The sequence below is a fragment of the Oncorhynchus mykiss genome, chromosome 8 (assembly GCF_057628025.1).
Source record: "Oncorhynchus mykiss isolate SJ-2025 chromosome 8, ASM5762802v1, whole genome shotgun sequence".
Lineage (NCBI taxonomy): Eukaryota > Metazoa > Chordata > Actinopteri > Salmoniformes > Salmonidae > Oncorhynchus > Oncorhynchus mykiss.
The window spans coordinates 46,933,040-46,950,634 of NC_143029.1; the positions used below are offsets into that span (position 1 = coordinate 46,933,040).

The following is a 17,595-nucleotide window of genomic DNA, read 5'->3' on the forward strand; positions in this document are numbered from 1 at the left end:
TTGACCCAAACTGCTACAGACAGATCTATCCTACCCTGCCTTTCTAAGGTCTTCGAAAGCCAAGTCAACAAACAGATTACCGACCATTTCGAATCTCACCATACCTTCTCTGCTATGCAATCTGGTTTCAGAGCTGTTCATGGGTGCACCTCAGCCACGCTCAAGGTCCTAAACGATATCTTAACCGCCATCGATAAGAAACATTACTGTGCAGCCGTATTCAATGATCTGGCCAAGGCTTTCGACTCTGTCAATCACCACATCCTCAACGGCAGACTCGACAGCCTTGGTTTCTCAAATGATTGCCTCGCCTGGTTCACCAACTACTTTTCTGATAGAGTTCAGTGTGTCAAATCGGAGGGTCTGTTGTCCGGACCTCTGGCAGTCTCTATGGGGGTGCCACAGGGTTAAATTCTTGGACAGACTCTCTTCTCTGTATACATCAATGATGTCGCTCTTGCTGCTGGTGAGTCTCTGATCCACCTCTACACAGACGACACCATTCTGTATACTTCTGGCCCTTCTTTAGACACTGTGTTAACAACCCTCCAGGCAAGCTTCAATGCCATACAACTCTCCTTCTGTGGCCTCCAATTGCTCTTAAATACAAGTAAAACTAAATGCATGCTCTTCAACCGATCGCTGCCTGCACCTGCCCGCCTGTCCAACATCACTACTCTGGACGGCTCTGACTTAGAATACGTGGACAACTACAAATACCTAGGTGTCTGGTTAGACTGTAAACTCTCCTTCCAGACCCACATCAAACATCTCCAATCCAAAGTTAAAACTAGAATTGGCTTCCTATTTCGCTACAAAGCATCCTTCACTCATGCTGCCAAACATACCCTTGTAAAACTGACCATCCTACCAATCCTCGACTTCGGCGATGTCATTTACAAAATAGCCTCCAATACCCTACTCAACAAATTGGATGCAGTCTATCACAGTGCCATCCTTTTTGTCACCAAAGCCCCATATACTACCCACCATTGCGACCTGTACGCTCTCGTTGGCTGGCCCTCGCTTCATACTCGTCGCCAAACCCACTGGCTCCATGTCATCTACAAGACCCTGCTAGGTAAAGTCCCTCCTTATCTCAGCTCGCTGGTCACCATAGCATCACCCACATATAGCATGCGCTCCAGCAGGTATATCTCTCTGGTCACCCCCAAAACCAATTCTTTCTTTGGCTGCCTCTCCTTCCAGTTCTCTGCTGCCAATGACTGGAACGAACTGCAAAAATCTCTGAAACTGGAAACACTTATCTCCCTCACTAGCTTTAAGCACCAGCTGTCAGAGCAGCTCACATATTACTGCACCTGTCCATAGCCCATCTATAATTTAGCCCAAACAACTACAGTGCCTTGCAAAAGTATTCGGCCCCCTTGAACTTTGCGACCTTTTGCCACATTTCAGGCTTCAAACATAAAGATATAAAACTGTATTTTTTTGTGAAGAATCAACAACAAGTGGGACACAATCATGAAGTGGAACGACATTTATTGGATATTTCAAACTTTTTTAACAAATCAAAAACTGAAAAATTGGGCGTGCAAAATTATTCAGACCCTTAAGTTAATACTTTTAGCGCCACCTTTTGCTGCGATTACAGCTGTAAGTCACTTGGGGTATGTCTCTATCAGTTTTGCACATCGAGAGACTGAATTTTTTTCCCATTCCTCCTTGCAAAACAGCTCGAGCTCAGTGAGGTTGGATGGAGAGCATTTGTGAACAGCAGTTTTCAGTTCTTTCCACAGATTCTCGATTGGATTCAGGTCTGGACTTTGACTTGGCCATTCTAACACCTGGATATGTTTATTTTTAAACCATTCCATTGTAGATTTTGCTTTATGTTTTGGATCATTGTCTTGTTGGAAGACAAATCTCCGTCCCAGTCTCAGGTCTTTTGCAGACTCCATCAGGTTTTCTTCCAGAATGGTCCTGTATTTGGCTCCATCCATCTTCCCATCAATTTTAACCATCTTCCCTGTCCCTGCTGAAGAAAAGCAGGCCCAAACCATGATGCTGCCACCACCATGTTTGACAGTGGGGATGGTGTGTTCAGGGTGATGAGCTGTGTTGCTTTTACGCCAAACATAACGTTTTGCATTGTTGCCAAAAAGTTCAATTTTGGTTTCATCTGACCAGAGCACCTTCTTCCACATGTTTGGTGTGTCTCCCAGGTGGCTTGTGGCAAACTTTAAACGACACTTTTTATGGATATCTTTAAGAAATGGCTTTCTTCTTGCCACTCTTCCATAAAGGCCAGATTTGTGCAATATACGACTGATTGTTGTCCTATGGACAGAGTCTCCCACCTCAGCTGTAGATCTCTGCAGTTCATCCAGAGTGATCATGGGCCTCTTGGCTGCATCTCTGATAAGTCTTCTCCTTGTATGAGCTGAAAGTTTAGAGGGACGGCCAGGTCTTGGTAGATTTGCAGTGGTCTGATACTCCTTCCATTTCAATATTATCGCTTGCACAGTGCTCCTTGGGATGTTTAAAGCTTGGGAAATCTTTTTGTATCCAAATCCGGCTTTAAACTTCTTCACAACAGTATCTCGGACCTGCCTGGTGTGTTCCTTGTTCTTCATGAAGCTCTCTGCGCTTTTAACGGACCTCTGAGACTATCACAGTGCAGGTGCATTTATACGGAGACTTGATTACACACAGGTGGATTGTATTTATCATCATTAGTCATTTAGGTCAACATTGGATCATTCAGAGATCCTCACTGAACTTCTGGAGAGAGTTTGCTGCATTGAAAGTAAAGGGGCTGAATAATTTTGCACGCCCAATTTTTCAGTTTTTGATTTGTTAAAAAAGTTTGAAATATCCAATAAATGTCGTTCCACTTCATGATTGTGTCCGACTTGTTGTTGATTCTTCACAAAAAAATACAGTTTTATATCTTTATATTTGAAGCCTGAAATGTGGCAAAAGGTCGCAAAGTTCAAGGGGGCCGAATACTTTCGCACTGTACCACTGTACCTCTTTCCCTACTGTATATATTTGATTTATTTCGCTCCTTTGCACCCCATTATTTTTATTTCTACTTTGCACATTCTTCCACGGCAAATCTACCATTCCAGTGTTTTACTTGCTATATTGTATTTACTTTGCCACTATGGCCCTTTTTTTTTTTACCTTTACCTCCCTTATCTCACGTCATTTGCTCACATCGTATATAGACTTGTTTCTACTGTATTATTGACTGTATGTTTGTTTTACTCCATGTGTAACTCTGTGTTGTTGTATGTGTCGAACTGCTTTGCTTTATCTTGGCCAGGTTGCAATTGTAAATGAGAACTTGTTCTCAACTTGCCTACCTGGTTAAATAAAGGTGAAATAAATAAAATAAAAAAACATCATTCTTTGGGGATGCTTTTCTGCAAAGGGGACAGGACGACTGCACCGTATTGAGGGGAGGATGGATGGAGCGATGTATCGCGATCTTGGCCAACAACCTCCTTCCCTCAGTAAGAGCATTGAAGATGGGTCGTGGCTGGGTCTTCCAGCATGACAACGACCCGAAACACACAGCCAGGGCAACTAAGGAGTGGCTCCGTAAGAAGCATCTCAAGGTCCTGGAGTGGCCTAGCCAGTCTCCAGACCTGAACCCAATAGAAAATCTTTGGAGGGAGCTGAAAGTCCGTATTGTCCAGCGACAGCCCCGAAACCTGAATGATCTGGATAAGGTCTGTATGGAGGAGTGGGCCAAAATCCCTGCTGCAGTGTGTGCAAACCTGGTCAACTACAGGAAACGTATGATCTCTGTAATTGCAAACAAAGGTTTCTGTACCAAATATAAAATTCTGCTTTTCTGATGTATCAAATTGATTGCAAATTAATTACTTAAAAATCATGCAATGTGATTTTCTGGATTTTTCTTCCTGGACTTTTTAGATTCCGTCTCTCACAGTTGAAGTGTACCTATGTTACAATTACAGACCTCTACATGCTTTGTAAGTAGGAAAACCTGCAAAATCGGCAGTGTATCAAATACCTGTTCTCCCCACAGTAGTTGTACAATTTAGATAATGCATTGATATATAGCTAGCTAGCTTGCTGAAATGATAACAGAGAGAACAAACAATATAGCTATTTGATCATGTCCGTGTGCAGTGGTGGAAAAAGTACTGAATTGTCATACTTGAGTAAAGGTATACAGTGGGGCAAAACATGATTTAGTCAGCCACCAATTGTGCAAGTTCTCCCACTTAAAAAGATGAGAGAGGCCTGTAATTTTCATCATAGATACACTTCAACTATGACAGACAAAATGAGGAAAAAAATCCAGAAAATCACATTGTAGGATTCTTTCTGAATTTATTTGCAAATTATGGTGGAAAATAAGTATTTGGTCAATAACAAAAGTTTATCTCAATACTTTGTTATATACCCTTTGTTGGCAATGACAGAGGTCAAATGTTTTCTGTAAATCTTCACAAGGTTTTCACACACTGTTGCTGGTATTTTGGCCCATTCCTCCATGCAGATCTCCTCTAGAGCAGTGATGTTTTGGGGCTGTTGCTGGGCAACACAGACTTTCAACTCCCTCCAAAGATGTTCTATGGGGTTGAGATCTGGAGACTGGCTAGGCCACTCCAGGACCTTGAAATGCTTCTTACAAAGCCACGCCTTCATTGCCTGGGCGGTGTGTTTGGGATCATTGTCATGCTGAAAGACCCAGCCACGTTTCATCTTCAATGCCCTTGCTGATGGAAGGAGGTTTTCACTCAAAATCTCACGATACATGGCCCCATTCATTATTTCCTTTACACGGATCAGTCGTCCTGGTCCCTTTGCAGGAAAACAGCCCCAAAGCATGATGTTTCCACCCCCATGCTTCACAGTAGGTATGGTGTTCTTTGGATGCAACTCAGCATTCTTTGTCCTCCAAACACGACGAGTTGAGTTTTTACCAAAGTTATATTTTGGTTTCATCTGACCATATGACATTCTCCCAATCTTCTTCTGGATCATCCAAATGCTCTCTAGCAAACTTCAGACGGGCCTGGACATGTACTGGCTTAAGCAGGGGGACACGTCTGGCACTGCAGGATTTGAGTCCCTGGAGGCGTAGTGTGTTACTGATGGTAGGCTTTGTTACTTTGGTCCCAGCTCTCTGCAGGTCATTTTGCTCACCGCTCTTGTGATCATTTTGACCCCACGGGGTGAGATCTTGCGTGAAGCCCCAGATCGAGGGAGATTATCAGTGGTCTTGTATGTCTTCAATTTCCTAATAATTGCTCCCACAGTTGATTTCTTCAAACCAAGCTGCTTACCTATTGCAGATTCAGTCTTCCCAGCCTGGTGCAGGTCTACAATTTTGTTTCTGGTGTCCTTTGACAGCTCTTTGGTCTTGGCCATAGTGGAGTTTGGAGTGTGACTGTTTGAGGTTGTGGACAGGTGTCTTTTATACTGATAACAAGTTCAAACATGTGCCATTAATACAGGTAACGAGTGGAGGACAGAGGAGCCTCTTAAAGAAGAAGTTACAGGTCTGTGAGAGCCAGAAATCTTGCTTGTTTGTAGGTGACCAAATACTTATTTTCCACCATAATTTGCAAATGTGATCTTCTGGATTTTCTTTTCTCATTTTGTCTGTCATAGTTTAAGTGTACCTATGATGAAAATGACAGGCCTCTCTCATCTTTTTAAGTGGGAGAACTTGCACAATTGGTGGCTGACTAAATACTTTTTTGCCCCACTGTAGATACCTTAATAGAAAGTTACTAAAGTAAAAGTGAAAGTCACCCAGTAAAATAGTACTTGAGTAAAAGTCTAAAAGTATTTGGTTTTAAATATACTTAAGTATCAAAAGTATATGTAATTGCTAAAATATACTTCAAAAGTATAAGTAAAATAATAAATAATTTCAAATTCCTTATATTAAGCAAAGCAGACGGCACCATTTTCTTGTTTTTAAAATTTACGGATAGCCAGGGGCACACTCCAACACTCAGACATTATTTACAAATAAAGCATTTGTGTTTAGTGAGTCCGGCAGTAGGGATGACCACGTGTTCTCTTCATAAGTGCGTCAATTTCACCATTTCCCTGTCCTGTTAAGCATTCAAAATGTAACGAGTACTTTGGGTTGTCAGGGAAAATATATGGAATAAAAAGTACAATATTTTCTTTAGGAATGTAGTGAAGTAAAAGTAGTCAAAAATATAAATAGTAAAGTACAGATACCCCAAAAAATGACTTAAGTAGTACTTTAAAGTACTTTACACCACTGTCTGTGTGCAGTCCAAATATTAATGACGATTAGAATCTGACTTGGTTTCACTGGAATTATCAAATGGCAAGAGTCAGACAAACGTCAACCCTCAACATTCCAACAGCTCGTATAGGCACAGTTTAGTTGAGATCTCTTGACCGGCAGGTTGGTTTTCTTATTATGAAATCATTATTTTCACCTGTGCTAACTGAAAATGGTGCTCACAATAACGTTCATTAGCTGGCTAAGGTTAGCATGCTAGCTAGTTAAACTGCCAGCTGTCAGTCAGTGACTTATTTGTTGTTATTTCTCTGCTACATGTGGAAATCACCACAACGTTCCCACCCCCAATTTCTAAATACGTATTAACAGCCTGCGTCAGTTTTCGAGGTGGAACCTAAACAATCATTTCTGATCTAGGACAGGAATTACTCTAAATAAGTGCAGCAACTTCCTCTGAGGTGGGCCTTTACATTTGAATGCCTCACGTTCTTAGAACATATACCTTGTAATATGAAAGTATAACAACAATCACTACTATTTTCTGGAGCCTATTTCAGGCTTAAGTGACTCAATGGACTTTCGGACAGGTCCCAATAGGTCCCAGTTACTGAGCTTTGTTGAATAAGGCAAATGTGGGATCATGGATATTAGGGTTTTGGGAATGGGGTTTGGGAATCTTGGGATAATAATTACCGGAGTCTCCTCGACAGGGGACTCCTTCATTTCCTCCGGGGTCGGAACGGATTCCTACGTACAAAAGAGAGTTGATTCACAATCACATCTGGGGAAAAAAAAATTTCAAGCCTCGGGGATGGCCTCTCTCGAATCTCCAGATTTAGTTTGGTTATTTCAAGTTATTTGGTATGTTTCCTTTAATTTTGTGTACTCCTATGTCACAGGTGGATAGCTCATAATAAATGGTTGGAATGGAATGGTATCAACCATGGAAAACATGTTTGACGTGTTCGATACCATTCCATTTATTCTGTTCCTGCCATTACCATGACCCTGTCCTCCCCAATTAAGCTGCCACCAACCGCCTGTGACCTATTTGCTATACTTCTAAATAAATATAGCATTTTGATATTTCAACTCATATACGTACAGTATATGAGAGTATATAACATTGTGGAATTTCAAGATTCAAAAGGTTGAGACTTCTGATGGCTGATGATACATTTACATTTCACAAGGCATTGGTTCCTTTGCTATAGGGACCTGGGTCCTGCTTTATTTAAAGTGCATCTTATGAAGGCTTCATAAGCACTACATAGATGCTTCACAAATCATCTATAACCGTATATAATGCTCTATAAAGATTTTTAATGTGGCATAACTGTGTGACATAACTATCAATCTATGTTAGATTCTGGGATTTTAAAGCATGGAGCTTTATGTGGAATACATGAAACAGGGGTTTGGGGATATAGCCAAGCTCATATGAGACTGGGTGCTATTCACACAAACCCAGATTTTGGTGAATACTGTTGTCTGGAAAAAAACATGATTTCCCCTGCCCCACGTTAATGATGGAAAGTGACAATTTATGTCACAGTATACATTGAGTGACATTTCTACAGTATAAATGCTAATTTCGAATGGCACATGAAATCCAAGGTTTGAGTTTGTTTTAATAGCATCCTCTGTGTACTTTGGAGTGAGTCAGACCTCAATGTCATACCACTCTGTCCTGTATGACTCAAAGCTTATATGATACACTGTGTCAAATACAATTGAATGTTTAAGATTCTACAAAACATTGCAAAATATGACTTGAGGTTCAAACTCACACAAGATACTCGGCCAAATATGATTTTAGCTTCCTTTTTGCCAAATTTGGCATAAATTATAGTTACCGGGGGAGCTGTTTCGCTGGGGTATGCTTTTTCAGCCTCTTCAACTGGGAGGATCTAAGCGCAGAAAGAGGTTTTAATGCACCTAGCTAGCAACCTAAGCTTTTTCAGTACAGCCTTTAGCATTGAGTTTGCATTTGATATATTGAGCTTAAGCTGCATCAATTACATACAGAACAGCGGTTCTCCTTTTTATTGATATTGTTAGTATAGCATTCATGCAAGTGCAGAACGTAAAGTACTGAGATGCAGGCTTTGAGGAATCGTTGCATCCAGTCATTGCTGTGTTTGGCAAGGAAATGTTTGGTCCATTCTTTCAAGGTACAGGCTATCTTGGTGTATCAAGATTCTGCACAGATTCTGTGGTTATTATATTGTTATTATATTTAGTGGGATATACTCTTGTTCAAGGAAATTCTTTTTAAAAATGAGCATCTATATCAAGGAAAATCTCAAATCAAATGAATGAAAATAAGGCTACTCATCTTTTTTAAGTCGTTTTGATACGTGGTTGGCACATGGAAGAAAGTAAATGGATATACAGACATTTCCTCCACTCCCATGTCAAGCATGACAATAAGAGCCATATACACACAGCAATTGTAATTACCCTTCGTAAATGAGCAACTCCCCAAGGCACATACCCAATATATACAAATGTATGTGGACACCCCTTCAAATTAGTGGATTTGGCTATGTCAGTCACACCCGTTGCAATCTCCATAGACAAACATGGTCGGCAGGACTAATCTCTGGAGTGATGACTCACGCTTCAGTATCTGGCAGCCCAACGGACTAATCTGGGTTTGGTGGATGCCAGGAGAATGCTACCTGACCCATTGCTTAGTGCCAACTGTAAAGTTTGGTGGAGGAGGAATAATGGTCTGGGGATGTTTTTCATGCTTCGGGCTAGGCCCCTTAATTCCAATGAAGGGAAATCTTAACGCTACAGCATTCAATGACATTCTAGATTCTGTGCTTCCAACTTTGTGGCAACAGTTTGGGGAAGGCCCTTTCCTGTTTCAGCATGACAATCCCCCTGTGCACAGAGCAAGGTCCATACAGAAAGCCTTCCCAGAAGAGTGGAGGCTGTTATAGCAGCAAAGGGGAGATCAACTCCATATCAATGGCCATGATTTTGGAACGAGATGTTAGACGAGCAGGTGTCCACATACTTTTGGTCATGTAGTGTATCTCTTTGCGATGTGGCTAGTGCTTGCCCCAGGTTCCAACCTGGAGTAGGATTGAACAGCTCATACACTCAAATATAACAAGTCTGTCACAATGTATAAAACAACACATACCAGCTTCATAGGAACAGAACATGAGCACTAATCATATTTTGGAATACACACGAATAGTATGTGCATGCATGACATCCCAACAGAAACATATTATAGATCATTAAAAATGCCACCCTAATTCTTCAATCACATTCTGACACAGACACACACACATTTCCCACCCAAGATGACTATGATGCACTCAATACAATCAGTTATTCACAAAGTCTCCACACGGACAATCTCTCAACCTCATGACACTTTGACAATGGTGATGGTAGGGTTTGGGCCCGGCTACTGAAAGAAGATGGACTTCAATGTAACACTCACAGAACCGAGTCACAGAACAGTAATGGCAGGGCGTGAGTGGACAAAGGGGAGGATTTTACACATACCTCAGTTGGTGAAGCCCCCTCAGGTTCTGCAGATGTCACTGGAGACCCCACAGTGAACTATACCAAGAGTGAGTTAGAGAAGAATGTAATATATAAGACTTGAATCCTGTCATAATGTACAGATGTGTTATAAAACAATAAATGGGAGTTGTAGAGTGGATTGAGGTCAAAACAAAAAGTACCAAGTTTAAAATTGTAAGTTTTAAAATCAAGGAGAACATAATTGAATGACAAGGAAGGTGTCAATAATTGCAAAGTAAAAATTTTAAAACAGGATATCAGAAAGCATCTCCACGGATATAATGAATGGGATGATAACGATGATCATGATAATGACAAAGATGAAAACACTGATGATGATGACGACGATGATGATGATGATGATGATATTGACAATATGAAAATATTGATGATGACGATGATGATGATGATAATAAATACGATGATGATGACGGTGATGAAAAGGTTCCCTTAAACAGTGGCATAGAACTATGCCTTATAAGGATGACTTGGACCATAGATGGCTGGGGAATGACCCATGCTTGTGATGATGAGCGTGCTATTTCACAGTTACTGTATTTAATAGCTAACTGTCACTCACATCAGGATTCTCCTCTCCAGGGCTGGTGGCACTCTCGGCTGCCTCAGCCTCACTAGTCGGGGAAGCAGGCTCCTGGATTTGCCCTGCCTCGGCCGCTGCCTCTGTGGCATCTGAGGCCTCAGTCCCAAGGACCTCCGGGGCCACAGCAGTCTCAGCTGTTGCCTCCGGGGCCACAGCAGTCTCAGCTGGGGGCGCAGCAGCTTCAGGGGCCATGGTGGCATTGCTTTCATTCTTTCCACAAAGACAGGCGAGGGAAGAACTGATCAACATCCCCTGTCTTACAGCAGCCCCCACAACCCCCCTGTCCCAACTCACCATACCTCTTTTGTACTTTTTTGATTATGCTGTGTAGCACCTTGGGTGCAACAAATGCACTACCGTTAAAATGAATTATCATCATCATCATCATCATCATTATTACCTGGATAGGTATGGCTGTTTAGCCCTTTAACCCTCTGTATAACTATACAACATAAACATTCCGAGTGGAACTGCAGCGCAGTTTCCTTTAATCTGCAAATAATTGAATCAGTTTAAACAGAGAATACAATGTGTTTGAAGGCCTTAAAGACAGACTTAATAATATGACATCATACAAGGCAACCTTACAGATATCACAGAACTCAAATCAGAATAGATTGTCACGGTTGCCTCTTTCCAGCGTGGAAATACCTCAAGGGAGGGCACAAATTGGGAAGAGCTAATAGGGGCAGTCTTGACAGATTAAAATGTTGTTGTTGTTGAGGTCTGTATGCAGGAACTTGTTCCTCTATGTACAGTATGATGATTCAATATTGCCGAGTATAGTTTAAACGTTGCTTCAGAGTACAGTTTGAGCATTTTGGCAGCAACACAAAAAAACAAAAAACATAAGTGTTTTGGATAACATATTCAACATACAGTGCCTTGCGAAACTTTGCGACCTTTTGCCACATTTCAGGCTTCAAACAAAGATATAAAACTGTATTTTTTTGTGAAGAATCAACAACAAGTGGGACACAATCATGAAGTGGAACAACATTTATTGGATATTTCAAACTTTTTTAACAAATCAAAAACTGAAAAATTGGGCGTGCACAATTATTCAGCCCCTTTACTTTCAGTGCAGCAAACTCTCTCCAGAAGTTCAGTGAGGATCTCTGAATGATCCAATGTTGACCTAAATGACTAATGAGGATAAATACAATCCACCTGTGTGTAATCAAGTCTCCGTATAAATGCACCTGCACTGTGATAGTCTCAGCGGTCCGTTAAAAGCGCAGAGAGCATCATGAAGAACAAGGAACACACCAGGCAGGTCCGAGATACTGTTGTGAAGAAGTTTAAAGCCGGATTTGGATACAAAAAGATTTCCCAAGCTTTAAACATCCCAAAGAGCACTGTGCAAGCGATAATATTGAAATGGAAGGAGTATCAGACCACTGCAAATCTACCAAGACCTGGCCGTCCCTCTAAACTTTCAGCTCATACAAGGAGAAGACTGATCAGAGATGCAGCCAAGAGGCCCATGATCACTCTGGATGAACTGCAGAGATCTACAGCTGAGGTGGGAGACTCTGTCCATAGGACAACAATCAGTCGTATATTGCACAAATCTGGCCTTTATGGAAGAGTGGCAAGAAGAAAGCCATTTCTTAAAGATATCCATAAAAAGTGTTGTTTAAAGTTTGCCACAAGCCACCTGGGAGACACACCAAACATGTGGAAGAAGGTGCTCTGGTCAGATGAAACCAAAATTGAACTTTTTGGCAACAATGCAAAACGTTATGTTTGGCGTAAAAGCAACACAGCTGAACACACCATCCCCACTGTCAAACATGGTGGTGGCAGCATCATGGTTTGGGCCTGCTTTTCTTCAGCAGGGACAGGGAAGATGGTTAAAATTGATGGGAAGATGGATGGAGCCAAATACAGGACCATTCTGGAAGAAAACCTGATGGAGTCTGCAAAAGACCTGAGACTGGGACGGAGATTTGTCTTCCAACAAGACAATGATCCAAAACATAAAGCAAAATCTACAATGGAATGGTTCAAAAATAAACATATCCAGGTGTTAGAATGGCCAAGTCAAAGTCCAGACCTGAATCCATTCGAGAATCTGTGGAAAGAACTGAAAACTGCTGTTCACAAATGCTCTCCATCCAACCTCACTGAGCTCGAGCTGTTTTGCAAGGAGGAATGGGAAAAAATGTCAGTCTCTCGATGTGCAAAACTGATAGAGACATACCCCAAGCGACTTACAGCTGTAATCGCAGCAAAAGGTGGCGCTACAAAGTATTAACTTAAGGGGGCTGAATAATTTTGCACGCCCAATTTTTCAGTTTTTGATTTGTTAAAAAAGTTTGAAATATCCAATAAATGTCGTTCCACTTCATGATTGTGTCCCACTTGTTGTTGATTCTTCACAAAAAAATACAGTTTTATATCTTTATGTTTGAAGCCTGAAATGTGGCAAAAGGTCGCAAAGTTCAAGGGGGCCGAATACTTTCGCAAGGCACTGTAAGTGTGAACACATCCAAAACTGCACTTAAAGATGCACTATGCAGAAATCACTCCGCCATTTCCTGGTTGCAAAATTTCAGTCATTGCGTCAAAAAACATTGTACCGTCTAAACCGCTGTGAAATATATTTTCCATAACCCAAAATATTTTATTTTCTGCTGTTTGAAGCTGGTGTACAAAATCGAAAATAAAAGTGGCAAAACATTACCGTAGGAACGTGAAACATAGAAATAGCGCACATAGAACAGATCTAAAGCGTCATAGACTTGCTTTCAATGAGAATGACAGATCTCATGTGAATTTGGAAGGGTCAACCAAAAACTAACATATTGCAGCTTTAACAAATACAACTGAATGAATGTGAAGATGGCGCCGAAGAACATGGCTGACGTTTTACATTCTCCCAACCAATTCTGCAATTCTGTTATTTTTGTTTCTTTTTGTGAAACTTATTTTTTTACTCATTGTGTACATAATGTTGCTGATATTGTCTCTTATGACCGAAAATAACTTCTGGACATCAGAAAAGCGATTTCTCACCACGGATTGGAAGAAACTTTTTCCTTTAACGAGTCTGACGAGAAGGATATCCTGCTTTCACTAGAACAGGCCCAGATTCACGCCTTTTACGTGAAGAAAAGACACCGGAAAAGAGGACGCAGATTGGGGATCCTTCTGAGAAGTCGGAGGCGAGCGAGTAAACTCCCAATGCCTTCCATTCTCCTTGCTAACGTGCAATCGTAAGAAAATAAAATTGATGACCTACTATTAAGATGATCCTACCAACGGGACATTAAAAACTGTAACATCTTATGTTTCACTGAGACGTGGCTGAACGAAGAAACAGACAATATAGAGGTGGCGGGATTTTCCATGCACCGGTAGAACAGAGACGCTACCTCTGGTAAGACGAGGGACGGGTGTGTGTGTCGTTTTGCCAATAACAGCTGGTACGCAATGTCTAATATTGAAGAAGTCTCGAGGTATTGCTTGCCTGAGGTAGAGTACCTCATGATAAGTTGTAGAACACACTATCTAAAAAGAGAGTTCTCGTCTGTATTATTCGTAGCCGTCTATTTACCACCACAAAGCGAAGCTGGCACAAAGACCGCTCTCAACCAACTCTATAAAAAGAGAGTTTTCATCTGTATTATTCATAGCCGTCTATTTACCACCACAAAGCACAGCTGGCATTAAGACCGCTCTCAACCAACTCTTGCCATAAGCAAAGAAGAAAATGCTCACCCAGAAGCGGGGCTCCTAGTGGCCGGGGACTTTAATGCAGGCAAACTTAAATCAGTTTTACCAAATTTTTACCAGCATGTAACATGTGCAACCAAAAAAATAAATAAATCCTAGGCCACCTCTACTCCACACACAGAGAAGCATACAAAGCTCACCCCCGCCCTACATTTGGCAAATCTGAATACAATTCTATCCTCCTGATTCCTGCTTACAAGCAAAAACTAAAGCAGAAAGTACCAGTGACTCGCACAATACAGAAGTGGTGAGATGACACAGATGATATACTACAGGACTGTTTTGCAAGCAGACTGGAATATCTTCCGGGATTCATCCAATGGCATTGAGGAATACACCACCTCAGTTATCGGCTTCATTGTAACTGCATCGATGACCTCGTCCCCACAGTGAGTGTATGTACATATCCCAACCAGAAGCCATGGATTACAGGAAATATCCGCATCAAGCTAAAGGCTAGAGCTGCCACTTTCAAGGAGCTGGAGACTAATCCGGACGCTTATAAGAAATCCCGCTATGCCCTCAGACGAACCATCAAACAAGCAAAGCGTCAATACAGGATTAAGATTGAATCCTACTACACCAGCTCTGACACTCGTCGGATGTGGCAAGGCATGAAAACTATTATGGACTACAAAAGGGAAACCCAGACGTGAGCTGCCCAGTGATGCGAGCCTACCAGACGAGCAAAATGCCTTTTATGCTTGCTTTGAGGCAAGCAACACAGAAGCATGCACAAGAGCACCAGCTGTTCTGGATGACTGTGTGATAACACTAACTGTAGCCGATGTGAACAAAACCTTTAAACAGGTCAACATTCACAAAGCTGCTGGGCCAGACGGATTACCAGGAAGTGTACTCCGAGCATGCGCTGACCAACTGTCAAGTGTATTCACTGACATTTTCAACCTCTCCCTAACATAGTCTGTAATACCAACATGTTTCAAGCAGACCACCATAGTCCCTGTGCCCAAGGAAGCGAAGGTAACCTGTCTAAATGATTACCGCCCCGTGGCACTCACATCAGTAGACATGAAGTGCTTTGAAAGATTGATCATGGCTCAAATTAACAGCATCCTCCCGGACACCCTAGACCCACTCCAATTCGCATACCGCCCCAACAAATCCACAGATGATGCAATCTCAATCGCTCTCCACACCGCCATTTCTCACCTGGACAAAAGGAACACCTATGAGAGAATGCTCTTCATTGACTACAGCTCAGCGTTCAACACCATAGTGCCCACGAAGCTTATCATTAAGCTAAGGACTCTGGGACTAAACACCTTCCTCTGCAACTGGATCCTGGACTTCCTGACTGGACGGCCCCAGGTGGTAAGAGTAGGCAACAACACGTCTGCCACGCTGATCCTTAACACTGGGGCCCCTCAGCTGTGCCCCCCCTGTATTCCCTGTTCACCCACGACTGCGTGGCCAAACACGACTCCAACACCATCATTAAATTTGCTGAGGACAACAGTGCCTGATCACCGACAATGATAAGACGGTCTATAGGGAGGAGGTCAAAGAACTGGCAGTGTGGTGCCAGGACAACAACCTCTCTCTCAATGTGAGCAAGACAAAGGAGCTGATCGTGGACTACAGGAAAAGGCGGGCAAGCCCCCATTAACATTGACGGGCTGTGGTGGAACATGTCGAGAGTTTCAAGTTCCAACAAACCATCATGGTCCAAACATACCAAGAGAGTTGTGAAGAGGGAATGACAAAACCTGTTCCCCTCAGGAGACTGAAAAGATTTGGCATGAGCCCTCAGATCCTCAAAAGGTTCTATATCTGCACCATTGAGAGCATCCTGACCGGTTGCATCACCACCTGATATGGCAACTGCTCGCATCTGACCGTAAGGCGCTGCGAATGGCCCAGTACATCACTGGGGCCAAGCTTCCTGCCATCCAGGACCTTTATAATAGTCGGTGTCGGAGGAAAGCCCATAAAATTGTCAGACTCCAGTCACCCAAGTTATAGACTCTTTTCTTTGATACCGCACGGCAAGCGGTACCGGAGCGCCATGTCTAGGACCAAAAGGCTCCTCAACAGCTTCTCCCCCCAAGCCATTAGACTGCTGAACAATTCATAAAAATCGCCACTGGGCAATTTACATGAATCTCCTCTTGTACAAAGCTGCTACTCGCTGTTTGTTTGTTACCTATGCATAGTCACTTCGCCCCCCACCTACACGTACAGATTACCTCAATTAGCCTGCACACTGACTCGGTACCGGTGCCCCGAGAAGCCTCGTTATTGTGTTACTTTTTATTTTAGCCTACTTGGTAAATATTTTATTTTTCTTGAACTGCACTGTTGGTTAAGGGCTTGTAAGTAAGCATTTCACTGTAAAGTCTACACTTGTTGTATTCGGCGCATGTGGCAAATAAAGTTTGATTTGATGACAGTACACAAACACAACACTGTAACGGAATGGGGTCACCAAAAAATGTAAATAAATATCTGAAGTGAAGCCCTAATTGACTCATTAAAATACTATTCCCTCAACAGTATTACATATATATCTACAGTTGAAGTCGGATGTTTACATACACTTAGGTTGGAGTCATTAAAACTTGTTTTTCAACCACTCCACAAATTTCTTGTTAACAAACTATCGTTTTTGCAAGTCGGTTAGGACATCTACTTTGTGCATGACAAGTCATTTTTACAAAAAAAATTCCAGACAGATTATTTCACTTAGAATTCAGAAGTTTACGTACACTGAGTTGACTGTGCCTTTAAACAGCCTGGAAAAATCCAGAAAATGATGTCATGGCTTTAGAAGCTTCTGATAGGCTAATTGACATCATTTGAGTCAATTGGAGGTGTACCTGTGGATGTATTTCAAGGCCTACCTTCAAACTCCGACTTCGACTGTGTGTATGTATATCTATTTAATGCTGTTGAGGGAATAGTATTTTAATAGATATATATACACACACACAGAGGCAGGTTTATTAGGTACACACATCTACACTGAACAAAAAATATAAATGCAACAATTTCAAAGAATTTATTGCGTTACAGTTATATTTTTAAAAAATCTGTCAATTGAAATAAATTCATTAGGCCCTAATCTATGGATTTCACATTACTGGGAATACAGATATGCATCTGTTGGCCACATATACTTAAAAAAAGGTAGGTACATGGATCAGACAACCATGGTGTGACAACCATTTGCCTCACGCAGCAAAACACATCTTTTTCACGTAGAGTTGATCAGGCTGTTGATTTTGGCCTGTGGAATGTTGTCCAAGTCCTCTTCAATGGCTGTAAGAAGTTGCTGGATATTGGCGGGAACTGGAACACGCTGTTGTGCACGTCGATCCAGAGCATCTCAAATATGATCAATGGATGACATGTCTGATGAGTATGCAGGCATGGAAGAACTGGGACATTTTCAGCTTCCAGGAATTGTGTACAGATCCTTGTGACATGAGGCTATGCATTATCA

General features: G+C 41.9%; 1 protein-coding gene across 49 annotated transcripts in view; it reads right to left on the reverse strand.

Moving 5' to 3' along the window:
• The window catches only part of amph (amphiphysin), a 132,207-nt gene that overhangs the window by 9,721 nt on the left and 104,891 nt on the right, over positions 1-17,595 (reverse strand). For 9 of the 49 annotated variants that reach the window (XM_090181714.1, XM_090181712.1, XM_021612626.3 and 6 more), the window contains 4 exons: positions 10,368-10,598; positions 9,767-9,823; positions 8,092-8,145; positions 6,929-6,982 (listed from right to left, as the gene is read on the reverse strand). The exons of 7 other annotated variants lie outside the window; for them this stretch is intronic. In XM_090181714.1, the coding sequence (XP_090037840.1) occupies positions 6,929-6,982; positions 8,092-8,145; positions 9,767-9,823; positions 10,368-10,598 (396 nt within the window). The remainder of the gene's footprint in view (positions 1-6,928; positions 6,983-8,091; positions 8,146-9,766; positions 9,824-10,367; positions 10,599-17,595) is intronic. 33 more of the 49 variants (XM_090181731.1, XM_021612624.3, XM_090181733.1 and 30 more) reach the window with 7 other exon arrangements.